This window comes from Pelmatolapia mariae, linkage group LG4 (genome assembly GCF_036321145.2).
Source record: "Pelmatolapia mariae isolate MD_Pm_ZW linkage group LG4, Pm_UMD_F_2, whole genome shotgun sequence".
Lineage (NCBI taxonomy): Eukaryota > Metazoa > Chordata > Actinopteri > Cichliformes > Cichlidae > Pelmatolapia > Pelmatolapia mariae.
The window spans coordinates 14,027,108-14,050,548 of record NC_086230.1 but is presented as its reverse complement, the minus strand read 5'-3'; the positions used below and the strand labels follow the sequence as shown (position 1 = coordinate 14,050,548).

At 39.6% G+C, this 23,441-nt stretch overlaps 1 protein-coding gene across 1 annotated transcript; it reads left to right on the top strand.

The window, feature by feature from the left end:
• The first annotated feature begins 12,246 nt into the window (after positions 1-12,246).
• On the top strand, positions 12,247-15,999 carry nptx1l (neuronal pentraxin 1 like). The gene is made up of 5 exons (XM_063471539.1): positions 12,247-12,805; positions 13,084-13,291; positions 13,925-14,169; positions 14,264-14,443; positions 14,785-15,999. The coding sequence occupies exons 1-5, from the start codon at positions 12,362-12,364 to the stop codon at positions 15,004-15,006; spliced, it is 1,299 nt and encodes a 432-aa protein (XP_063327609.1). The 5' UTR covers positions 12,247-12,361; the 3' UTR covers positions 15,007-15,999.
• The last annotated feature ends 7,442 nt before the right edge of the window (positions 16,000-23,441 follow it).

Below are 23,441 nucleotides of genomic sequence, written 5' to 3'. Positions count from 1 at the left end.
TGATGCTGCTGTGCAAGTGGGGGCTCTCTGGTTCTCGCCTGAGAGAAGGCTGGCAGAGTGTGTGTGTGTGTGTGTGTCTGTGGGGAGTGGTCATTGCACTAAAAAGACAAAATGGGGCAATAAAAGAGAACAAAATCGTCCTTTGAAGCAAAACAGTCCAATATCACATTTAAATCTGAACAGAGAGATCACTAAAAACACTGAAAGCGTTAAGGAAGGAGGCTGAGAAGTTGGGGAAAAAATAGAGATTGCTGCAGTTATGTGAACTTCATTCCCTGCAGAGAAGAGCTGGTGTACAGAAATATTTGCCTGCACTTTCTGACACGATTTTAGTATTCCACACAGATGTGATGCTGGCTTCTCTCTGGCAGGGGTTCTGGGAGGGAGCCTTCATGTGGAGGCACTGATCCTGCTCTTTTTTTATGTACTAAAGACACACACACACACACACACACACACACATACACACACACACACACACACACACACACACATAGATGTAGACACACTTATGAACAAGCTTGATACAGGAATACATGGTTTCAAAGCAAAGATGTTTGTGACGCTGCAAAGCACTGGTTAAAAATGCATCGACTTGGGACAGCATTTATTACCAAGTTGCTGATCAGTTTCATTTAAAAGCATTAAGGTGTGACTTAACTGTTTTTATTTTTTTATTTTTGCATTATTTCTCAATCGCTCTCTGTGACTGTACAAAACATTAAAGGTACTAACAGTGTGACTTCCTCAGATCAAACATTCTTTAGTCAAGGAGAAAAGCTTTCGTGTGCACAATGTGCCATGCTTTCAGTTTCACACACACACACACACACACACACACACACACACACACACACACACACACACACACACACACACACACACACACTCTCTCAAAGAGGGAAATACATGGAGAGAGGAAGTGACCTTGATGTACAGAAAAATCAATACATCTTTACTTTCCTGGCCTCAGATTATCTGCTCCCACATTACATCACAGTAATATCCCGGTTCCTATACTGCATCCCGGATCAAGGCTGCACAGCTGCATACCTGTCGTGTCTGATGGACTTCACATACAGGTGGAAGCCTGGAGACTAATCAAACATGCGTAAGCTCGACGTGACCTGTCAAGGGATCACACGGCACTGAATAAACTTTGAAGTATGTCATCTGCTTTCAGTTTCTGACATACAGATTCTTGCTCACTCGTGGACTGACGGTTCTTCGGGTCCTGCCTACGTGGACACGTTTGATCTATTTTTGTAGCGACTCCACCTGCTACACATACATAATACAATAAGGCTTCGGCCTTCCACTGACAGTGTCCTGCAATCTAAACACTTCTGTCTTCATCTTGTATTTAAAAGTGTCCCCCGAGTCTTCTTGTAAACAAACAGAAGTCATGTTCACGTCAAGTTTCTTTTAAACCCACTGTGTTTATCCAGACATGCTCAGTGAATATTCTTCTAGAGGAAAATTTAGCAAAGGTAGTTTTACATCAGTGCAGTGCTCCACATTTGCCAACTCAGGCAAATTATAAAACGGGCTTGTTAAGTTACAGAAAAGTAGTGGCAGCTTGTTTTGCATGCTTTAGGCTTTTTCTTCTTTATTTACTATAATCTGCAGTGACAGATTCATACTGTAATACTTTCTTAGTGCTTTAGAGTATTGTACTGTCAGCTGCCTGGCCACCACTATGTATAACTTCAGCGGTCCTACATTATAATGTCTGTATTACTGTAATAAACAGCTGCACGCGCTCACCCCTGTGTCCTGGATTCAATTTATTGTGTTCTATTTTAAACTATGATAAAATATCTTTTTTTTCTGATAATTAATTAATTTAATTTAATTAATCAGAATTAATTAATCAGAATTAAATAATTAATTAATTAATTCTGATAAAAAATTTGTAGGGCTGTAACAATCCATTAAGATTTGATTTACATCCACCAAGGTCAACCTATGATTTATTGTAATTTGTTGAAAATTGACAAAAAACCTTGTAACTGGAAAAGCTGTGATTCTTATAAGTGTGGTGTGTATTGTGAACATGTAGAAAGTATCATACAAAGATTTAATATATCATATTATATCACATTTGACCTTTGACCTCTCCTTCAAGAAGGAGAGGTCATCTGAAGGTCAATGTGATAAAAATGCTATATGGGCCAATTAAAAAAGATCAAAGCTTGTCGGGCGGAGTAGAACCTGTTGCCATGGGATACTTTTTGAAAATAGTTAATCAATTTTATGATGACTTTGTTATGTACACCCCAGTAACCAGTGTTGGGCAAGTTACTTTGAAAAAGTAATTAATTATAGTAACTAGTTACTTCTTCAAAAAGTAACTGAGTTAGTAACTGAGTTACAAGATTCTAAAAGTAATTAATTACTTGAAAAGTAACTATTGCATTACTTTAAAAAAAATGTTTAACCCACTGGGTCCTGGGTATAATTGGCCATTTTTCACTACTTTTGATGTTTCCTCCACATTTCACCTTTAAAAGCTATTTCCTTTGCCTTGTTTGGTATCATCCTTTTCAGCACAACCTCACGTGTCTGAATTTACAGTTGTTTTCATTTTGACATACTGTATTAACACAATTGATCTAAAATTAGACAAAAAACATAAAATCCGAGTAGAAAAAGTGATATTTTTACTGTAACAACCACAAACATGTTTATTGAATCATACTTCATAATTTTAAATGCAAATATAAATTGTCAATTTTAAAATCATATGCACAAGTTTTGCAAACAAATTTTTTTGCAGCCATTTACCTTTCACCCTTTTTTAAATAACCATTTCAAACTATTTACATAACAGTCAGGTGTTCTGCATTCAATAAGATGCCACACAAATTATTTGTGCTGCTCCAAAAAAAATAATTTCTGTCCACTAAAGGAGAACATCACAGCCTGATACCTGGAGACAGCAGTCACCTCATTGTTCTGACACACAACACTACACATTAACTACACACTCTAAACACGCTAAATGTCACAAATGTCTCACATCTCAAAACTTGCTCTCTCTCTTTGTTGTCTATCTTTCTCTCTCTCTCTCTCTCTTTCTCTCTCGCAGTCACTCCTAAAACTTCCCCCTCTTCCTAAACAACCAAATGTCATGTTGCCATATCATTTTTGATTGGTTGACATGGTACATTTTTCCACCAACACCAACGGGCTGTTTTTTGTTTTGTTTTTTTATCTTTTGGTCATAAGCAGAGAGTGCTTGCTAGCGCTGCCCTTAGACAGTAAACGTGATGAAACAGAACATGAAACGGAGGGCTGACTGAACTGAGATAGCTGGCTGGACTGAAATGACTGAACTGGCTGGCTGGATAGGAAACACGGACAGCGTACACAACATCAACATTAATGACACGACACGAGTAGAAACAGAGGACTTAAATACACAGACTGATAAGGATGATAATGAGAGACCGGTGAGTACACAGCTGAACATAATCTGGCTAATGGCACGAGACGAGCTGACACAGGAAAAGCAGGAAGTGAGAACATGGAAGTGGCAAAATAAACTGAACATGAACAAAACTGAAAGCACTGGGTCAACGACCCAGGAACCCTGACAAGTATTCAGAAAAAAAACGCCGCGTATATATTGTTCATCATGACTCTGGTTTTACGTGGCCTATCAACACAATTTAAAAACTGGTATATGTCACCTTGTTGCTTTGTCATCTTGAAGTGGTCGTGTGATTGGTTTACCACGACTACTTTATTCTTCCTCAGTCAAACAGCAGCACTCATGCGATTGTTTTGCCCCCTTAGCTCCAGGTGTTGTGCCAAAAAGTGATCGTCGGGCAGAAAGTGGTCGCAGCTGCTTAAAGCTGTAGCGCACAGATTACTTACAGCTACTTCCGTGCAACTGATATAAGATGCCGTAAGCTGAACACAGCTTCAACCGTCTGTTTGTTGAAAAATAGTAACGCGACCGCATTTTCTTGCTAGTAACGGTAACGGCGTTGTAACGATAGAATAGTAATTAGTTAGATTAGTCATTACTGAAAAAAGTAACACCGTTAGTAACGCCGTTACTTGTAACGCCGTTATTCCCATCACTGCCAGTAACAGATTATAACCATTTAAATACATAACAATTTGAATTCCTGAATGATTGTATTTATTTATTTTTTGGGGGGGAAATAAAATTCACTTATGGTCAAAAATTCTTTTTCCACTTAATATTTCTTGCTAAACATTTAACTGACTTTTACTGAACAATGCAGTGAACGCTAAACATGTATTTCAGCTAAATAAAAAAATAATTATGCTCTAAATCGTGTCAAGTATATTAAAATGGGCAAACAGCAAAAGCACTTTTCACTTGTTTTTACTGCACTACAAACTTGATAAAGTTTAAAAAGAACAAGGAAATTAAAATTAATATATACAAAATACAATACGATTCTATTAAACGTAAACACTGCCCAGATAGTGAGCTGCATCGGTGCAAGTAAATAATACCTAAAGCACTCTCTGAGTGCTTCTTGTTTATAATTATCATTATTATTACTCCTAATATTACTTTAACTTTCAGCTTTTAGTCTGTATTTGAAACAGCATCAAAATTTCACAGAATCTGCAAGTTTTTGTAATTTGTCATTTCTCTTGATTAACAGGCTGGAATCAATCGTCCTTCTACTAACACAGCGTGGGCGCGCTTGAATCTTAATAAGATGGCGAAGCACAACTTTTTCTTGAGTCGCCTTAACTTTTTTTTCTTTTCCTTTTGGCTAGGCGTGATCCAGCATGATGTCTTCAGTCCCTCCTGCAGAGAAAAGGTGCCAGACAGAGGCCTTGAACAAGTCAGTCACTCTCCCTTTGTGTTGCTCGGCGAGAGTACATCCCTTCATTAGACTGCATCTCCTGACAGCGCTTCATGCTTCCACGGCTTCTTTGACAGCCGAGTGGTGCACAAACATGAGGCTCCCACCTACACAGTGCTTGTGCCCGCCCGGTTGGCTGGTCTGTGTCACAGAAACGTGCCGTGAACATATGGACTCGTGTGGAAATCAAGTAAATAATGACTAAAGCTGAGCAGAGAAGTGTGCACCGCACCAGTGAGTGATATGACTTTATATCACACTTGCATGCAATTTCTGCATTATGCCTAATCTTTTCTTACAACCCTCACTTTGGATGCCAAATAGAAACCTGCCTGTTGTGTACAAGCAGAAAGGTGGCTCTGAAGAGGGTTCGCACTTTGATTTAAGCTGTATTTAATAGTAATAATAATAATTCACAGTTGCGGTTTAGCGGGCATCATTTTTCACATCGCTGTAAAATGATCACACTCATGGAGGAATGGAACAGGAGGCATTTCATGTAAAGCAATAAAGGTGAGCAACATAGTGTCTGTGGAGTCTGCAGTCAGCCTCCAGCTGCACTGAAGGGATCCGAGGTGAGATTGAAATCCACTCCACAAGGCCATTTGTGATGTGGATGTAAGAATGTGTGATGCCTAATTCATAATGTAGAATGCCTTCAGGACCTGAAGGAATACTGTGCCTCTTGCATTCATCCCAAAACAATATTCAAATTCAATAGAGATGGCAATGAGAAGACAAAGAAGGAGAGTGTTTTGAGTAACTGATGGGTAAGAGGAATTCTCTAAAGGTTTCAAGTAAAGCATCCTTGTGGAAACTAAAGTGGTCATGCTGTAGGTGTGAATGTCTACACGAATTGCTGTCTGTCTCTCCGTGTTAGCCCTGCAATAGACTAGCAACCTGTCCAGGGTGTACTCCATGTCCTCTTCTATGATAGCTAGGATTACCCTCCCACAGTTTAGAAAATAAAGGTTGGAAACTCTTAGAGCAAAATACTACTACAAACCTAATGCATATGTGTCATTAAGCTGCACACAAACAGCTCTGCTCATCAAAGTATCCAAATCCTCAGGCCCAGGCTTAAATAACCACTGATAACATCACTATGACATCATAACAGAGCCAGAGATGACCTAATGCACCTCTTTTGACATTCAGTATAGCTTTCCTGTCCACGAAAATCAAATAGACCGACTGTTTGAGCATAATATTGGTTAATTGAACTGCACAGTATTGTAAAACAGAGTATAATGCATGATTAAGAAGCAATTTACTTAATATATATATATATTAAAATAACTGATTTTTTTAAGCTGGTAATATTGATCAGTTCATTGGCTGTGGCTGAAGCAGACAAAAAACAAAAAACACTGCAGGAAACACAGATGCAAGCACACAGTCAGTGTAGAGGAAGAAAAACCAATAATGTCATCATAATAACTGATAATCTATGAAATCTAAACATGCCCGTGACAGCAAAGACACTCGGTGGAGGTATGATTGCATTACGAAAAAAGGAGGTTTGCTTTTTTTTTACACAAACAACAGCTCATAAAGCTTTCTGTTCATATTCCAACGCCTCACAGTTTGCATGCATTTGACAGCAGGTGAGATCAGAAGAATTAAATGATGAATGACTTGACTTGTAAAATTTTTTAAAAAAAGAAATACTGATAATTCATAACAGTAATTTTCGGCATTCTGTATCAAATCACCGCATACTCCAAGCACTCGGAAGGAGAAAAAAAACCCCACTTCCACGCACACACTGTAATATATTTCCTCATCTTCTTGAGCAGAAGCAGAATACTGCCACGTTGCGCAGATAATGATCCCGATGTCAGATGATGCATTGTATCAATTTCAGATGGCTGCTCGGCTCATGCAGAAGGAACGAACAATTAAATCACAACCTTTAATAAAACATAAGGAAAGCAATACAGTATGAAAAAACTCCATCTGCCCACCATAAGGGAAATAATCCCCATCCCACCAACACCATCACCAAAAAAAGTGATGAGAAGTTATAAGTAAAATGTCATTACTTTAATTAGACTCTGTGGGCTTTTTTTTTTTTTTTTTTGGACTTTGTGCTGTCTGACATTTTCCTTGTTCAAACCAGCAACTGCATACAAAGTTCCAGTGACCCCAAAGTGGGGAGTGTTTTCCTCCTCTGGAGTAGTGAGGATGGCTGTGGCCTGCTGCACAAAGAGGCAGCTTAATTAGGCTTTTGTTCATGGAAATGATGAAATACCTTCCAGTAATTATCAGACACAGTGGCAGTAGTGGTCACGCTAAAATGGGAAAACAGCAGAATGCGCTAACCTGCAGCTTCTTCAGGCATACAGTAAATATCTTTCCACTCTAGGTGTTCAAATGTTTCTCTAATTGGCGTGATTCAAACAGCAAGGGTTCAGCTTTAATGAAGCAGAGTGACGAGGTGATAAAGCTCTGCAATGTTAGCGTTACTTTGCTACATTAATGGGTGTGTATCTGTATAATAACCACACACACATACCTGTAGCATGTGTAGCATTGATAAAAATACACACCTCCTCTGGCCCTGGGTCCCCCTGCATTGGCTTCAGGAAGTGTTTATTACAAAAGTTTGCAAAAAGTGTGCATGTTCGCTGATATAGCCACCTACCACTCGTGTTACTGAAATGCATTTTTATTGCATCAAACTTTGCAGATGTCTGCATTATACGGCTGTTTTGTTTTATTTTAAACTCTAATTTAAAGTTTTGAGGGCAGAAGTTGAGTTTCCACACTTGAAATTTAAAATTCTCCCAGCGTTCTTACTCATAGATGCCAAGGTTGATCTTTTTGACCTTATAACTATTATTACTAACTCACAGCAGAAATTAGAAAATGTATTGGTAAGATATTCTTACATAAATACACAAAAGACTTTTGCCTCCACAAATATGATTTAAATCAAGAACGGTCAAGCCGTGCGTGCATAAAGATGCAGACGTCGCTTTAATCGAAATAACATTTTTAATGCTAGGATACAATTATGGTTGTTATCCTTGAATTTTTAGCGATTAAATGTTATGCTTGATTAATTTCTGACTTCTCAAAGAGGGCCAGTGTGCTCAAATTTGGGCATAAAAATATTTGTGGCACAATTCAAAGAGAAAATAAACAGGTTTACCCACAGTATAAGAGTTACTGCAAGAAGACTTGCAGTAACTTTTTCTGCTAAGTTTATTAATAATTTAAACCATTATATACAAACTTTGTAGTATGATACGTTACAGTTTTTGTTTCATTTGTTCGAAGGTATTTTGCTGCTTTCATATCCGTTCTAACAAACTGAAGTTAGACCCTCAGCATTATACAATGTCAGTGGACAAACTAAAACCAAAAAGATTATCGCAGTACTGTAGCAGAACGTAGGAATGAGATCAGGGAGAAAAACCATATTGCACATTGACAGCATGTGCAATTACAAGTATTGATCCCCAGTGCTGTAGAATGCATTTCCTCTGTGTCTGAATCTATTAGAAGGAGAAGCTGTTCACCAGAACAGGTGGACAGAGGCCTGGCAGCACAACCCGACAGAGCTGCAGTGATACCGAACAGGGTTGTGATAAGAACGACTGGCAGCTGCTTGCGTGAGATTAGCATCTCCGGAGTCACTGATTGTCACCTCTCGCACAACGACTTGAACAACAAATAAACATTTATCCAAACCATCATATTATTTCACACACAGCACAGCTAAGTACATTACTAATTCAACAGCTGATGCAGCAGTCACAGCAAAACAGAAATGTTTACAGGCTGAACTTGTGACACGCGGTGGAAAATGTTAACCTGAGAGACTGGAAATTCTTCAAAACAACAGTCTGCTTCAAGTGTCTTCTTCGGGTTTCACATGACTGGAGGGAGGAGAAGTGGCGGGAGTAGTAGGTGAAGGGAAGAGGTGCAGCGTGTTTCTGAGGAGCTACAGAAGGTTTTTCTACTTTAAGCATATGGCTCCGAGACTTGTTTATGTGGGAAGCCCTGAATAATGAATTTATAATGAGAGGTAGACTTTGGACGTTTTGCAGTGCTCTCTTTTCCCCACAGGGTAGATGATGTCTAGGTTTTTCTGCCTGATTGTGTGGGATAAAGTCAATCGAAATAATAAAAACACAGTTTCCCTTCTTTGTCTATTCGGCTCATTAACAAGCACATTTCGGCAATGGCTACAGCTCTGGCAAATCACTTTATTGGAAGGCGATACTGATAATGAATAGACTTAGTAAAAAAAAAAAAGCACTGTGGTCCATTGTCAGTAATTACATAACTAGCACAGATTTACCAGATGGCTGATATAGAAGAGACAAAAAGTTGTTTACTCACATCTCTGGTGCTGCCAGTAAAGATGCCCTGGGAGGGCCAGAGAGCGTGGCTTCATGTTGCACAACATGTATCAAAGTTTTGGGGTTTTTATCTGTTTATATTTCACCCAAGGACCATTTCTCTGCAATAGGCCTGGTGCTTTCCACATTCTCTGCTTGGTGTATTGTGAATGCTCCGGTTGTGTTGCTGCAAGAAAATTCCACAAAAAGGTTTGATGAATTCTGCTTGGTCTCTCACAAAATATAATGGCTTTGACCACTGACCTGAATTTTCCTCTGTAACTTTGTTCATCCCGTCCCTGAAAACCTCCAGATAAGCGGCCTTCCAGTTGCAACTCTACCCGGACAGTTACATCACCTTAACATCTTTTATAACAACTTTCATTCCAAACTAAAATGCTGAAAAGAAACCATTTTCACTGGTTTCATCTTTATTTTTCATAATATCAAAGAGCGTCTATCAGTGATGGATTAACATCGGAAAGTAAAATCACTAAACCTCTCTGCCCTTTCATTCCACTTAAAGTAGACGTTGCTGCATTATTTAAATGGGCTGTAATCCACAGAGAGAAGAAGTTCAGGGGACAATAAGTAAACAATACATACGTAAATCCTGATAACGCTCGGTTATGTCACATATTATGACACAGAAGCACAGTGATGTGACAGGTGACAAGTGAGGCATGCAAAGAAAGCCATAAAGTACTGTGCAAAAGTCTTGAGCCTGAATTCATTTCTTTATATTTCACTTCGAAGAAGTCAGACTTTATCTTGAGTTGTAGTTCTCCAGGCTTCCTGAAAGTCTTTCAGTGTTTTCATTTCGACAAAATTTAAGGGAAACTGGACAAGTGCTGGAAAAATAAATAAAAGGATACGCCTGAAAAAAGAATGTCTATAGCAGGTGGTAGATGACCAATATCAAAAAGTCATGTCCTAAAGAAAAAGGGAAAAATCCAGCGAAGACCTGATGCAGGACCTACGAGAATTCAGCTGGACCATCGGTGGATCCATCAACTGTTTGCTGAAGCCTCATCAGAAATGAACTCTGTGGAAGAGTGCCTGTCAAGGAGACATTCTTAAGGAAGGGAAGCAGGGAGGAAAGACTGAGGTATGCCAAATTACACAAGAACTGGACCGAAAATCTGTGACAACATGTCTTCTAGAGTGACGAATCTAAGTTTGAAATTCTTTGTTCAAATTGTCAGCAATAAGCTTGAACAAAGGTGAAGGCTCTGGCATGGTTTGGGGCTGCAAATGAGCCACGGGTTTTGGGGATTGTGTCAAAACTGATGAAATTGTGAATTCAGAAAAGTACCAACAGATTTTTGTCCATCATGCAATACCATCTGGAAGGGGTCTGAACTTGGCTACATTATTAGCCATGGATTGACCTCCCAGGAGCCTGGGTCACAACATTACTGAAGCAGTGTGGCACCCAGACAGACAGAGAACAGAACAAAAAGGCAGTCAACATCCAAAGAAGAGCTTTGAATGTCCTTCAAGAAGCCTGGAGAACTATTCCTGAAGACTACTTAAAGAAATAACAAGAAAGCTGCATAAGAGTGTTCAGACTGTGCTGAAGCATAAAGGCTGTCATAACAAATGTTAACTTTCAAGTTCGTTATAATTGTACAAACTCTGTTTTTGCATTGTGTATTGTTGCCCAGGTTTCTTTAAATCACTGCACTCATTCCCCAAAATATAAAGTCATGAGGGGTAGTTCAAGACTTTTGCACAGCAGTGAATATTCTAACAGGACACTTTTTATTTGACTACTTGCTTGTAATCCAATAATAAAACTAACACCACAGTTATATAGCAAATGAATCATCCAGTGTTAATTCCTGACCTAAAAAAGCACCTGCAACTACAACCCAGAGACCCGCTATAGATGAGAATAATTATGGCATGACCTATTTAACTATTTAACTGTCTCTGTCAAATATCCTTCTGTCACATGGAGTCCTGTCTCTCCTGCCTGTGCTCATTTTTTTCCAAAGATCAAATTTGATTTGAAAGACAATATGTCCTCGTAACTGAATTGCAGTATTTTCATTTTATTTTAATCACCAACCGAATAAAAAGATGAGAAACGGGAGGGAAAATGCCCTTCCTGAATAATAGATCAGCTAAATTGCTGGGGGACAGATGATCATTTTAGAAACTGAATTATTGAGATAATTATTGCGCAGAGCAGACCACTGACTGCACGAGCGGGTCATTGGGGATAAATAAGGCTTGTGTGTGTGTGTGTGTGTGTGTGTGTGTGTGTGTGTGTGTGTGTGTGTGTGTGTGTGTGTGTGTGTGAGTGCTTTTCACGTTGAATTCTCACAGATCACCATCAGATAGACGTGTATGATCCAGATGACAGAGGGAGAAACAGGCTAAAAAGAAAACATGAAACACGCTCTCCACGTTCAAACGAACTAAACGCGCACACGAGCCGCTCTCTTTGCTCTTGCTGATACTGTGATGTGGTGGGAGCTGTCCCCGGTGCTGAATCTGTGGGACACACACACACACACACACAGAGAGAGAGAGAGAGAGAGAGAGAGAGGGAGAGAGAGAGAGAGAGACAGACAGACAGACAGAGACACTCTTTCTCTCTCTCAGCCACAAATTGCTGCAACTTTCTTTCTCTGCATCCGCCCGCAGCGTGTGTGTGTGTGAGTGTGTGTGTGAGAGAGAGTTTTTAGGTGTACCCTAAACAAAACAAAACACAGCTGGCTCTGCTGGCACCCCGCCATGCAAAGCAACCCCCCCCCCAACTCCCAAACGACTACCATCTACAAATCAGCGTTTTCCAGATGAATATCACACGGGGAGAAATGACAAACAGGCAAAGCCATGAAAGATTTAACACGTGGGAGTCCGCGAGCGAAATGGGTTTCATCTCTTGAATGTGACGCGGATTCCGGAGCTTTTTAAACGGGGGCAGCGCGATCCCCCCCTTCCCCCCTCCCTTCCCATCGGTTGTGATGCAGTGAGAGCGGCTCTGCGCAGAACCGGGCACGCTGTATAAAAACCTGCCGCACTTGCAGAGACGGAGTACAACAACAAGGGGGACACTGACGAAAGTCACTGCGGCTCATAAAGCACAGAATTAAAGACGTTAATAAATAAAAAGTGAAGCCCGGCACAGACGGCGACATGCGGGCCGCACAGAGAGGAATCTGCTGGAAACTTTTTCTATTTTCCTGCGTCTTCTTGGAGAGCTCGTCTCAAGACTTTGGCGGACAGACGCAGTTCATTTGCACGTCCGTACCCAAGGATATGGACATATGCTCGGCCACCTTGCAGAACAGTGTGCCGGGAGAGGACCTGAAGACCACGGTTATGCAGCTGCGGGAGACGGTTTTACAGCAGAAGGAGACGATCATGAACCAAAAAGAGACTATCAGAGAGCTCACCTCCAAGTTGGCTCGGTGTGAGAGCCAGAGCGGCGCAGACCTCGGAGACGCGCGGCCCGGGGGCAGGAGGAAAGAAGCGGGGACCAAAAACACGATGGGGGACGTGTCCAGAGGCCCCGCGGACACTTTGACGCAACTATCACAGACTTTGCAGTCGCTGAAGCAGAGATTAGAGAATCTGGAGGTAGGGCTGCAGTTTCCGGGGAGAATATAAACACTTTGCGCACAGCTCGTTCTGCGACAAATAAGATGGAAAACATACAAAAATTATAATAAAACAATAGGTTAACAAGTCTAGATTCTTAAAATTAATTCGCAGTGTGAACATAAGATGAAAATAAAAACATTCTTTGCGTAGGTTAAATTGCTCGTCCAAGTTTACGGCTGTGACCCTCCAAAATAAAATATAATCTGGAATCTGAACCTTTTTCACCTAAATGCGTACTTTTTACCCCCTGACAGCAATTCAGCAGAAGCAACAACTCGGTGCAGGCAAACAGCCTGAAAGACCTGCTCCAAAGTAAAATCGACGACTTGGAGAAGCAGGTGCTGTCCCGAGTGAACAGCATCGAAGAGGGCAAACCCGGACTCCGGAATGAGACCGAGCAGCGTGGGAGAGTGGAGTCCACACTCACATCGCTACACCAGAGGATCACCGACCTGGAGAAAGGTAAATGGAAAGAGTTTGTGGGGGATTAGTTGTAAGCAATATGGGCTGGGGACTGTAACGATCAAACAATCATGAGAAAATGGATTTAAAAAAATGAAAAGTAAAGAGGGGGGAAAATCCAATCTAGGATTGTGCGCTACATTATTATATATCCGATTTAATGTTGAGCACAAAGCCGGTGGGACAGTGTATATCCCGCAGTTTTCAACTCCCACTCTGGCCAGATTAGACCATTTCAAACATGCAATAAGTGACATGCCACCGCCATTTGCTCCAAGAGACACACGAGAATTTACAACATCCGCTCACTCGCTCTCTTTCGCTTTTTTTCTTTTTCTTTCTTCCATTTTTCCGGAAAACCCCTCTACGGCGATTTCTTTTAAATATAGTCAATGAGGTGCGAGCAAATTTGAAAAGAAGAGATGGCCGTTAACAGCGTTACCACTCCTGTGATGGATTTAGCACGCGAGATTAAAACAAATCTGGCGCGTCACCGTTGTGGATTTGTTGTGTAACGAATAATTCCCATGAAATATCCCCAGGATGTGAGCGCTGGGAATGATATATCTGTGGGGGGTAGAACACGTCCTCTAAAACGAGTTCAAGCCTGTTTTTCTGCTTCTTCTACCACAGGTCAGAGAGAAAACAGGCCGCTGGATAAATTTCAGCTCACGTTCCCACTGAGGACCAACTACATGTACGCAAAAGTGAAAACGAGTTTGCCAGAGATGTATGCCCTCACCGTGTGCATGTGGCTCAAGTCCAACGCCTCCCCGGGAGTGGGCACACCTTTCTCCTACGCAGTTCCTGGACAGGCCAACGAGCTGGTTCTCATAGAGTGGGGGAACAATCCAATGGAGATTCTAATAAATGACAAGGTACGAGAAGAATCACACTCGATTTTTTTTACACTGTATGACATTCTCGTTTCCACTGTAGGTCTGATAATTCCTGCATTTGAACTTCTTAAAGGTAGCAAAGCTGCCATTTCTCATCAACGACGGAAAGTGGCATCATATCTGCGTGACTTGGACAACTCGTGATGGTGTTTGGGAGGCTTTTCAAGATGGTGTCAAGAGGGGGAGTGGAGAAAACCTGGCTCCCTATCATCCCATCAAATCTCAGGGCCTGCTGATCCTTGGCCAAGAGCAGGTAAGCAGTAAGCACAGCCTGGTTTTAATGCTCCACACCTGCCAGTCGAAAGAAGCACCTTTTTTAAAAAATGTCATGACGTAGTAACACACAACATATCATACATTATAGTATTTTATGTTATATTACAACAAAATATAAGCAGCTGGAAAATTTGTATTCATTGAGCCTTAAAAAAATTCAGTACTTTAAGTTTTATAAGGTTTAATATAAGGTTAGAGCTCATCAAAAAAATCCCACTGGATTGGCAAATAAACATCCAAATAGTTAAAGAGATTGTGGTTTCTCTTCACGAAGCAGGCTCATCATCCTTTTATTAAATCAAACTGTGTGTGCCACAGGACACGCTTGGAGGAGGGTTCGACGCCACGCAAGCTTTTGTAGGAGACCTGGCAAATTTTCACATCTGGGATCGTAAACTGTCCGTGGGAGAAATTTACAATCTAGCGACATGCAGCAGCAAAGCACAAGTGGGCAACGTTTTTGCATGGATGGAGACCAGCCTCGATATTTATGGTGGTGCCTCGAAGTGGACATTCGAAGCCTGTCGCCAGCTCAACTGAACTGAACTGTAGGGAAGAGAATCTCAGTGGTTTTTGCTAAAACCAGTGTTGTCACGGCCTCGGTAAACTCATTCAAAAGGTCAGCCAATCTGAGGAGATTGTGTCAGTGAATAGCGCCTGGGTTGTCATAGATATTTGAAAACATCACTTGTGGGCAGTTTGATAGATATTTTACCAGATTCTCATGTGGGATGGGCCACTGAAAAATAAAAGGGGAGCGCTCCGACACCCTGTGGTGCTTGAATGCGCATCCGGGAGGAGCAGGTGATGCCATTCCAGTGAGCAGAGGTCGCCCTCAGAGACCAAAATGACAGGCCAGCATCAAAAATACAGTAAGAGGTCATGTAGTTTTTAGAGAACAGATGTCACACTAGTCTGGCTGTCATGACTGAGTCCTTCATATGTCTTTTTTCTGTCTCGACTGCCAGCGATTTTCACTGTGAAAAAAGGCCAGGTGGACTTTTTTGTTTTTTGAAAGGATTGTGTTCTTCAAGAGGTTACGAACTAGACAACATTGTTTCTCTGTCACTCTTCTTTCTCTAACCACCACCCTGCTTGACGTGATTTTTGTCTGAAGAATGATGTATATTTATTGCCAATGTTTGAGCCTGAGTGCCTTGGGCTGTTGAAAAATATCTCAGCACATCCATGATCATTTGCAGAGTATTTCTGTGTTTGTATTTATTTTCGTGTAAATTATTTTCCAAGGGGGAGTTTCCTGTGACACTTTAAATTGAGGAAGGGTCAGATTGCTTATGGTAAAATGCAAATCACTGATGCCAATGGCACATTTTACAGATGCTTGTACTTCAGTCGTAATGTTTCCTGTACAGTAACAGCATGTCTTAACTTCTGTAATGCTGCGTCAGCATCTATGATCTCTGCTTTTACTATTCTACCTTTGGGTTGAGGTTTTATACTGTATTGTTATATGCTTAAAGCATGGCAACACTGACAGATGAAAAAAAAGTTCTAGTTTTTGTAATAAATTGTGATACTTGAATCAAATACAGGTGTAAGTTTATAAGTATTTTTACACAAAAGACATAAAAAGTGATTTTTGAAACATTCAATTAAATATTATTTATATATGCCACAAAGTCACAACAACAGTCATCCTGAGGTGCTTTATAGACTCTAAAGACTCTAAAATAATACAGAGACATATACTGACCTGCTATGAGGAAGCACTTGGCCACAGTGGAAAGGAAAAACTCCCTTTTAAGAGGAAGAAACCTCCGGCAAAACCAGGCTCAGGGAGTGGCAACACAACAAAAGCAACTTTTAAAAACATATAACTTAATAAACATGACAGACATTAAATGATGCATATATGTTGTATGTGCCATGTATGTTTAGCAAATGGCTCATTAACTTTGAACTGAATGTTTTGTTTTAGAGCTATATTCTTAGCTACGTGCAAAAGATTGCAAACATAGAATTATTAACAGATTTTAGGACTAGTAATTACACAACATGAATAGCTCTGAACATTATTTTATTCATTGCTTAGTTATCAATTGGTCAACTGAGTTAAAACATACAGAGAAAAGCTAAATCCAAAAGTCTAGTTTTTTTTTTTTTCCATCAGGATATACTCAGTTTACAGTTTAAGGTGAAAAAAAATTCTGAATATTAATGGATTATCCAGATATTTGGAACAAATAATTTCAGGCCAAAATATTTTTGCTTTTACAAATTTATATACATGTTAACAATACAAAGAAAAAAATGCTAGCAAGAGCAAAAAGCTGGCCAGCTTAAACGTAGGATTGATTTTTCACTTAAAACAAAATACACAATGTTTTTTCACTTATAAAACACTTCACTGTCAACATAACAAAAACATCTTCAAAAATCAACCAGAGATTACAATTAAACGGTTCTCCTCACAAAAGGTTCTCTTATGCCTCTAAAAAGTATCCTCCTGTCATCATTCAATATGAATAAAGCAACAAAGCCAATTTATTAAAGGTTTAGTGATTAAAGCGTTGGATTTTTCATTTGATTCCCACAAAGTTTCTAAGGGACCTTAAAAAAATATAAATCATTAAATTATTCTTTTTTTATGTGGTGTTCATAAAATCCAGTACAACTCAATTTAAACCAAAATTGAATTCAAGATAAACTACATTAGATATCATAACAGGCACTGTATTGTGTTCTCATCATAAAATATTCCTTATACAGTAATCTCACTGTCATTTACATATCATGAGGACAAATATATTCTGAAACATCACTTTAACAGACAAGAACATCATCTGTTTGTTGGATTTGAAGGATTGAACAGAGAGCACTCAGAAAGCAAACTCCAAGTTTCAAAAACACCATCAAGCTTTACTGAAGAATCAATCTCCGGGTTGTGAAGTTCAAGGAAACCTCTGCTGTTGACTGCTTACAGTGTCTAGACTAAAGGGAAATAACTTGTGGAAAGTATCATATAGACACGCTCATACTTGCACATGTACTGCAAACACGTGACAGTTTCTGTCAAGTAAAGGTTGTTGCAGAGGTTATGCATCTGTCTATACAGTTTCTCTCCAAATGAATTATAGCTGACACTGCTCAGAGATTAAGTCCTAAGAGTGTTGTTTCTGAGGTCATTTAGTCCCACAGCTGTCAGGTCATGCGTCCCACAAATTGATTTCTATTCTGTATCCTTTAGATAGGGACCAGCTTTAACTTGTGCCGAGTGCACAGGCATTGCAGACAGCTACTCTGACATAAATGAGATTGGATTTCAATAACGAGCCAAAAGTTCTTCACAATCACAGGACAGGAACTGTACATCCAGACACATAATGAAACACACACAGGCATTCACACAGTATAAACTCTTGCAGCGTGGCCCCTGGAGTCTTCGTTAGAAATCGACTCCTACTCTCTTATCCACATCCACCTGGCCCCGTTGATCCACAGACCACATTAGTCCGATTCAGGTCATTTTTTCTTGACCTAAATCTTGCCCCAGATATCGTCAGGTATATATTTGGCACAGCAAGATAATAGCCAGCCTGTTGACCTCTCCCCAGCTTTCCTGAGCCCTAATTGGTTTGCGTCTGCATGCACTCCACTGCAAATTAGCTCAGAGGAAATGTCAGATGTAAGGCGATTCATTTTCCACCATATCTGGCTCCTCTTACTTCAATGTTTTGGCCTTCGTAGATTGCATAAATCCATCACATGTGACTGATGATTTAAACTTTTTCATGGAGAATTATCTGTTAGTGTCCTTGTTATATAATTGCACAGTGGAGATGCAGACAGAGCTGCGATATTTTAACAAACAGAAAATCAGTATTTGCTGGTGGCAGTGTAGACAACAAGGACATCTGGTATTGGGTGCACTTCATTCACTTCTGTGAAATTATTAAATTCATTTCATTTCATACATTTCACTCACACACTAAAAACAACCATTTCTGTTCACACTTTAAATCCTAGCATAGAAGCTAAGTTTTAGATCTTCATCTAGTGAAAAGTGGCACAGAAATGCAATGATACGCTAAAGGTGTGTAGAGAAATGTTAATGGTTGTGCGTGTGTCTGACTCTGAAACGAATGGTTCATTGGCTAACAGCTTGTGTTTTTTCCAGTCTTTAGCCGATTAGCATGAGGTTTCATACCACAGATAATCTACTTAAATGTTATAGTATGCTAAAGATTTACAAAACAGACTTACTTTTCTATTCAAAATTACCCAAAATGTGTGACTGAGACCATAAACTCAGCAGGAAAGTGTTTACAGAGGTCAAGTCAGAAAGACATTTTTCTCATGGACTTGTATAGGAAGGATAGTTTATTGCGACCACAACTATCGCCATCTGGTGGCCTTCAGACAGAATGCAGGTTCTTAGGGACCTATGCATTGGCAGATCCAGAGGCTAATGTACGCAACACTATGCAATTTTAGGCATAATGCAATTCAAAAGTACAGTAATCACAGGACATTTTTCAGTAATGCAGCAGTGTAATACATTTCTTTACTAAATTCAATAATTATTTTCCGGTTACAATTATGATGTTACTTGTGTTGCAAAGGTTCTTCAGTTATCAGGACAACAGGTGGATAGAAAGAAAAAACAATCAAATGTGTCTTCTTCTTGCGCACCTGAGTTTGGTTTGCGTGCAAGAAGGATGGCAAACTTTTAAGGACTTTTAAACGAGCATTACTTTTGTTTTTTATAAGGAAAAAACAAGAGTAAGATATTAAAGTGCAAACTGCGTCAAGGACAGAAAAAATCATAGCATGCTCTTTGCAAGCATCTGTTCAGACAACTTGCTAACACGAAGCTAGCAAAGAAGCCAGACTGACGTTAAAGCTGAGTGTACGCTGACCCCAGCTCAGCAGCCAGAGCCTGACCTCCCACAAATAACAGAGACCTTGATGAGCAGTCAGTCTTGTAGTATTGTAGCTTCCATTTCCACCTGTACATATTTCCACAGTAGAATCACTGTGGCGATTGCCTTAAAGTCTAGTTTGGGTGATATTAACTTTGCTTTGTGTTGCTGGCTTTGTGTTAGAATACGTGTTTGTGTCGGCATGTTGGATTGTAGCTCAGTTTTATATTGTTAACTAGTAATTATGTAACAGTGCATTTCAGACCTCATTTAAGAGGGACATGTAACAAGCAGTGTAATGAATTACTTTATCTGGGGAGTAATTAAAGAACATACTGTATAACCTTTAGCAAAAGTAATGACAACAACAGTGCTTCCATATTTTTTATCCTCTACACCATCCATCCTGGACCACTTTGAAAACTTACACAGAGAACAAAGAACCATCACTTCAAGGATCATCACTTACTGAAATGAGCTATGACTTAGAGACCAGAAAGGAGCTTTCAGTGGAATTGTAGAGCAAAAATAGCAGAGGTGGAAGCTGGAAGTTCTAAAAGTGATCTGGAGGTGCAGTAGGAGGTTATCTTGAAGGGAGAAGTGGTTACAATTCAAACGAAGTAAGAATTTCACTTTTCTTTGAGCAGTTTTGAATGAAAGTACTGAACAAAAAGGTTCATAGAAGACAGTCAGTAGATTAGAGTCATTCCAGTTTGTCCTCTGGGGACCATGAGTGTCTCGATACTAAATGTCACTGTAATCTAGTACATAGTTATGAACATATTTCAGGCTATTAAACATAAATAATAAGCTTAAAGAATTAAATAAAATAAAACATCTCTATCAGGTACAAAAACATTTTATATCCTTAAACTGCCCTTTGTGTATGCTGTAGTGTATTGCTAAATTAGTGTATTGCTGTTATGTGAAAACTGTCCATTTGGGTTAAGTTTTGATGAATTTATTAAAACTACTCTGACTACTGCCAGACATTTCCTTCCTCCTGAATGAAAACAAAGCCACTGTAGCAGTTGCACAGTGGAAAAAATCCCACACCATAACACCACTCACTGTGCTTTATACTTTAAGGAAAACACATGAAATGTCTCATCAAGTGGCTAATGAAAAATTCATGACGACAGATCTGAAAAACAAACACAAGCCCAATGTGGGCCTGAGAGAAATTTAGCTGGCCCACTGATGCTGAGTAAGAGCTGTTTTTGCCGAAAAAAAAAAATGTAATATTGATGACACAGGCAATCTGTTGATGAATGTTGCCGAGAGGAATGCATTTTTAATGGAAAAGAGATTCATCACACAAATAGGAAAACTGTGATACTGAGAGTTTTTATTTTTTTCAATCCCTGTAAAGAAATTAGTTTTTGTAGCACTTGCTGCAAAAGTGCTGATACTATTTTTATTTTAAAGAGGGGTGGTCATTTTAAATTTTTTAATTTAATCTCAGTGTTGCTACAAAGAACATCCCGTTCTGGGAGCTCTGACTGTCTGTGAAGTGGACAAACTCTTCATCCATAACAGGTTGTTGTGCAAGTGTTTTAAAAGCTGCTGATAGCAGAGCATTAGTTGTTTAGCATACAGTCATAGAGGATTTTGGCTTACTTGGAGAGAATATACATGAGGCACACATCCATCTATACTTGTCTTTAATCTCACAGCTACTTCAGCAGTCAGGGTACTGCCCCTGAATGAATAATTGATTTCCTCCCAACATGGGATATTCCCTTTCACACCATCAACCAATGTGTCTCTGTCCAAATGTATACAAAAATGTCCTTCCTCTGGGCAAACACAAACTACTGTTTCTTTAATGTTTCCTTGAAGTGTGTGCCAGATAAATAGGCATATGCCTATTTATCTACTTCTCAGAGGGAGAATTATTTTTGATTGTCTTAAGTATCAAAGCTTTAGTTGCCCAGCTTTGATTCAACCCGCTGCACATTCTAAAAACAAAACACTGATGGAAAATGTATTATGATCGTTTCCTCAGGTGATTCCACGGGCTACAGTTGAGTCAAGCTGACTTATGCTAAGATAACTATGCTACAAACTAAAGCTTGACGGAAACAATTCTCATACTGATTTATTGGACAGAATTCTTTATGGATACATATAATGGGAGAAAAAAATAACAGAGGAAAATGATCTCAGTGGAAAGGTGGCTGTTGAGAAGTCATTCTGAAAGAAGTGAAACAGGGAGAAAAGACTGAGGTATACCAGATTACGCAAGAACAGAACTGAAAATCAGTGGCAACAGGTCTGATGGAGTGATGAAGTCAAATTTGAAAAATGTCGATTCAAACTGTTGTCAATATGTACAAAGGAGGTGTGGAGAGAGTGAGCATCTACAGCCATCAGCTTTAGCCTCATAAACTGCATTTTTTTTAAAAAATGTTTGTACATTCTAACAAATCACTGCACCTTTTTCTTATTTTTCCAAGAAATAACGAGACTTTTGCACAGAACTGTGTGTTTCAGAAAAGAGACATTTACATTTCATAGGCCTGCATGCAAACAAAAGAATATACAGTATATTAAATAAGCAAAGTGGTAAGACTATACAACACAGCTATCGATAAGCTGTTTGTAGAATCAAACCAGCCAGTTAAGCCGATAACTATAATAAGAAAGAAAAGGATCTTAATGAATCAGTCAAACCTTTGGTGACTGACTCGTTTGGCAATCTCACTAAGTCTAAGGTGCAGAAGGATTGAACAAAAAGAGTGTTTTACTGCTTCTAGTTCAACAATAAAACAGAGACAACCACTCTCTACAATAATTAAAATCAAAAAATGAATAAGTCAGAGACACAACACTGGTGTTCAACTGAGTCTAAAGCCTGCAGAAAATCTAACTTTCATATAGATTATTAAAAACCCAAGAAACTGTTTGGCATAACAGCTCCAGGACTCTACTCTAGGGTAATCACAACTTTTGACCTTTCCAAACCCACAAAACATGTGTAGACTAGATAACCTCAGGACCCCCAACGAAGAGCCTGCCAACACATCAGTGTTTAGTAACTTTGGGGATCTTAACTTGGGCGGTGTGTACACCTCCTTGGAGAACAGCTCGTCTTGCCTAAGCGATGACAGAGCAGATTAATTGTGCCTTTCAACACTTCCTGGCTGCCTCCCTTATTTTGGCTTAGATCCAACCTCTGCAGCTCTTGGCTTGCTGCCTTTGCCTTAAGAGTAAAGGTTACACTTTCCTCTCCAATCATATTGAAATTAGCACCGATATTCACCAGTGTTCAGAGGCGGCCCTGACATTGAAAATAGGACTGTTTTTCATGGGATCAATTACAAGGAATTCTTTGACTAATCTATGCATTTAGACTGGACTGTACTCCAAGTACAGATTCAGTTTTGCTGTTCAGACGCTGTGAGTGAAATTTTCACCCACAGGTGATTCTTCCTAACAGTAGAATGTGAAGAATCACATAAAATTTCTTGTGAAAGGCATTCAAATCAAGGATTTAGCTATTGTAAACAGCTGGATTCGGTTTATTTTCTAAACTATTTGTGTCCGTTTTGATTTTTGTGGGATTCATGATATATTATTTTGAGAGTGAGATATAATTTATATTGTGTCCCTTGACTACAGTATTATTTCCTAGTGCTTTTGAGTCCAGCATTTTGTATCTTTATAAGAGTTGAGCAATAAAACTGTCTTTTTGAGTTTACGTTTTTGTCTCTAGAGTCCTGCGATTGGGTCCACCGTCCATCTACGTCACAAAACAGCCAAACCTTGACAACTTGCCCTTTTTTGTTGACATGTTTAAGACAGAGCCTTTAGCTTTTAGGCTCCACTCCAGTGGAACATGCTCACAGTTTGGGTTCAGGAGGGCTATAGGTTCAGGCTGCTGAGACTTCCCTTGATGCAGTTTTTTGTTCACTCACCTCTTTTCACTTCCCGTGTGTTTATAATGCCACTACTACATGTCATTAATGACATGCCTTTTTTCTCTTCTTCTTTTTCCTCTCAGCCCACAGAAAGTCAAGGCGGAGAGCTGTTTCTCGCTGAATCTGGTTATGATGAAGGTCTCTTCCTGTTAAAACAGAGTTCTTCCTT

Bases quoted from the DNA above. Each gene is read 5' to 3' on its own strand.
- nptx1l (XM_063471539.1), top strand. From the start codon at position 12,362: ATGCGGGCCGCACAGAGAGGAATCTGCTGGAAACTTTTTCTATTTTCC. The intron at 12,806-13,083 runs GTAGGGCTGCAG...ACCCCCTGACAG, and splicing joins AGAGATTAGAGAATCTGGAG to CAATTCAGCAGAAGCAACAA. The intron at 14,170-14,263 runs GTACGAGAAGAA...AACTTCTTAAAG, and splicing joins AGATTCTAATAAATGACAAG to GTAGCAAAGCTGCCATTTCT.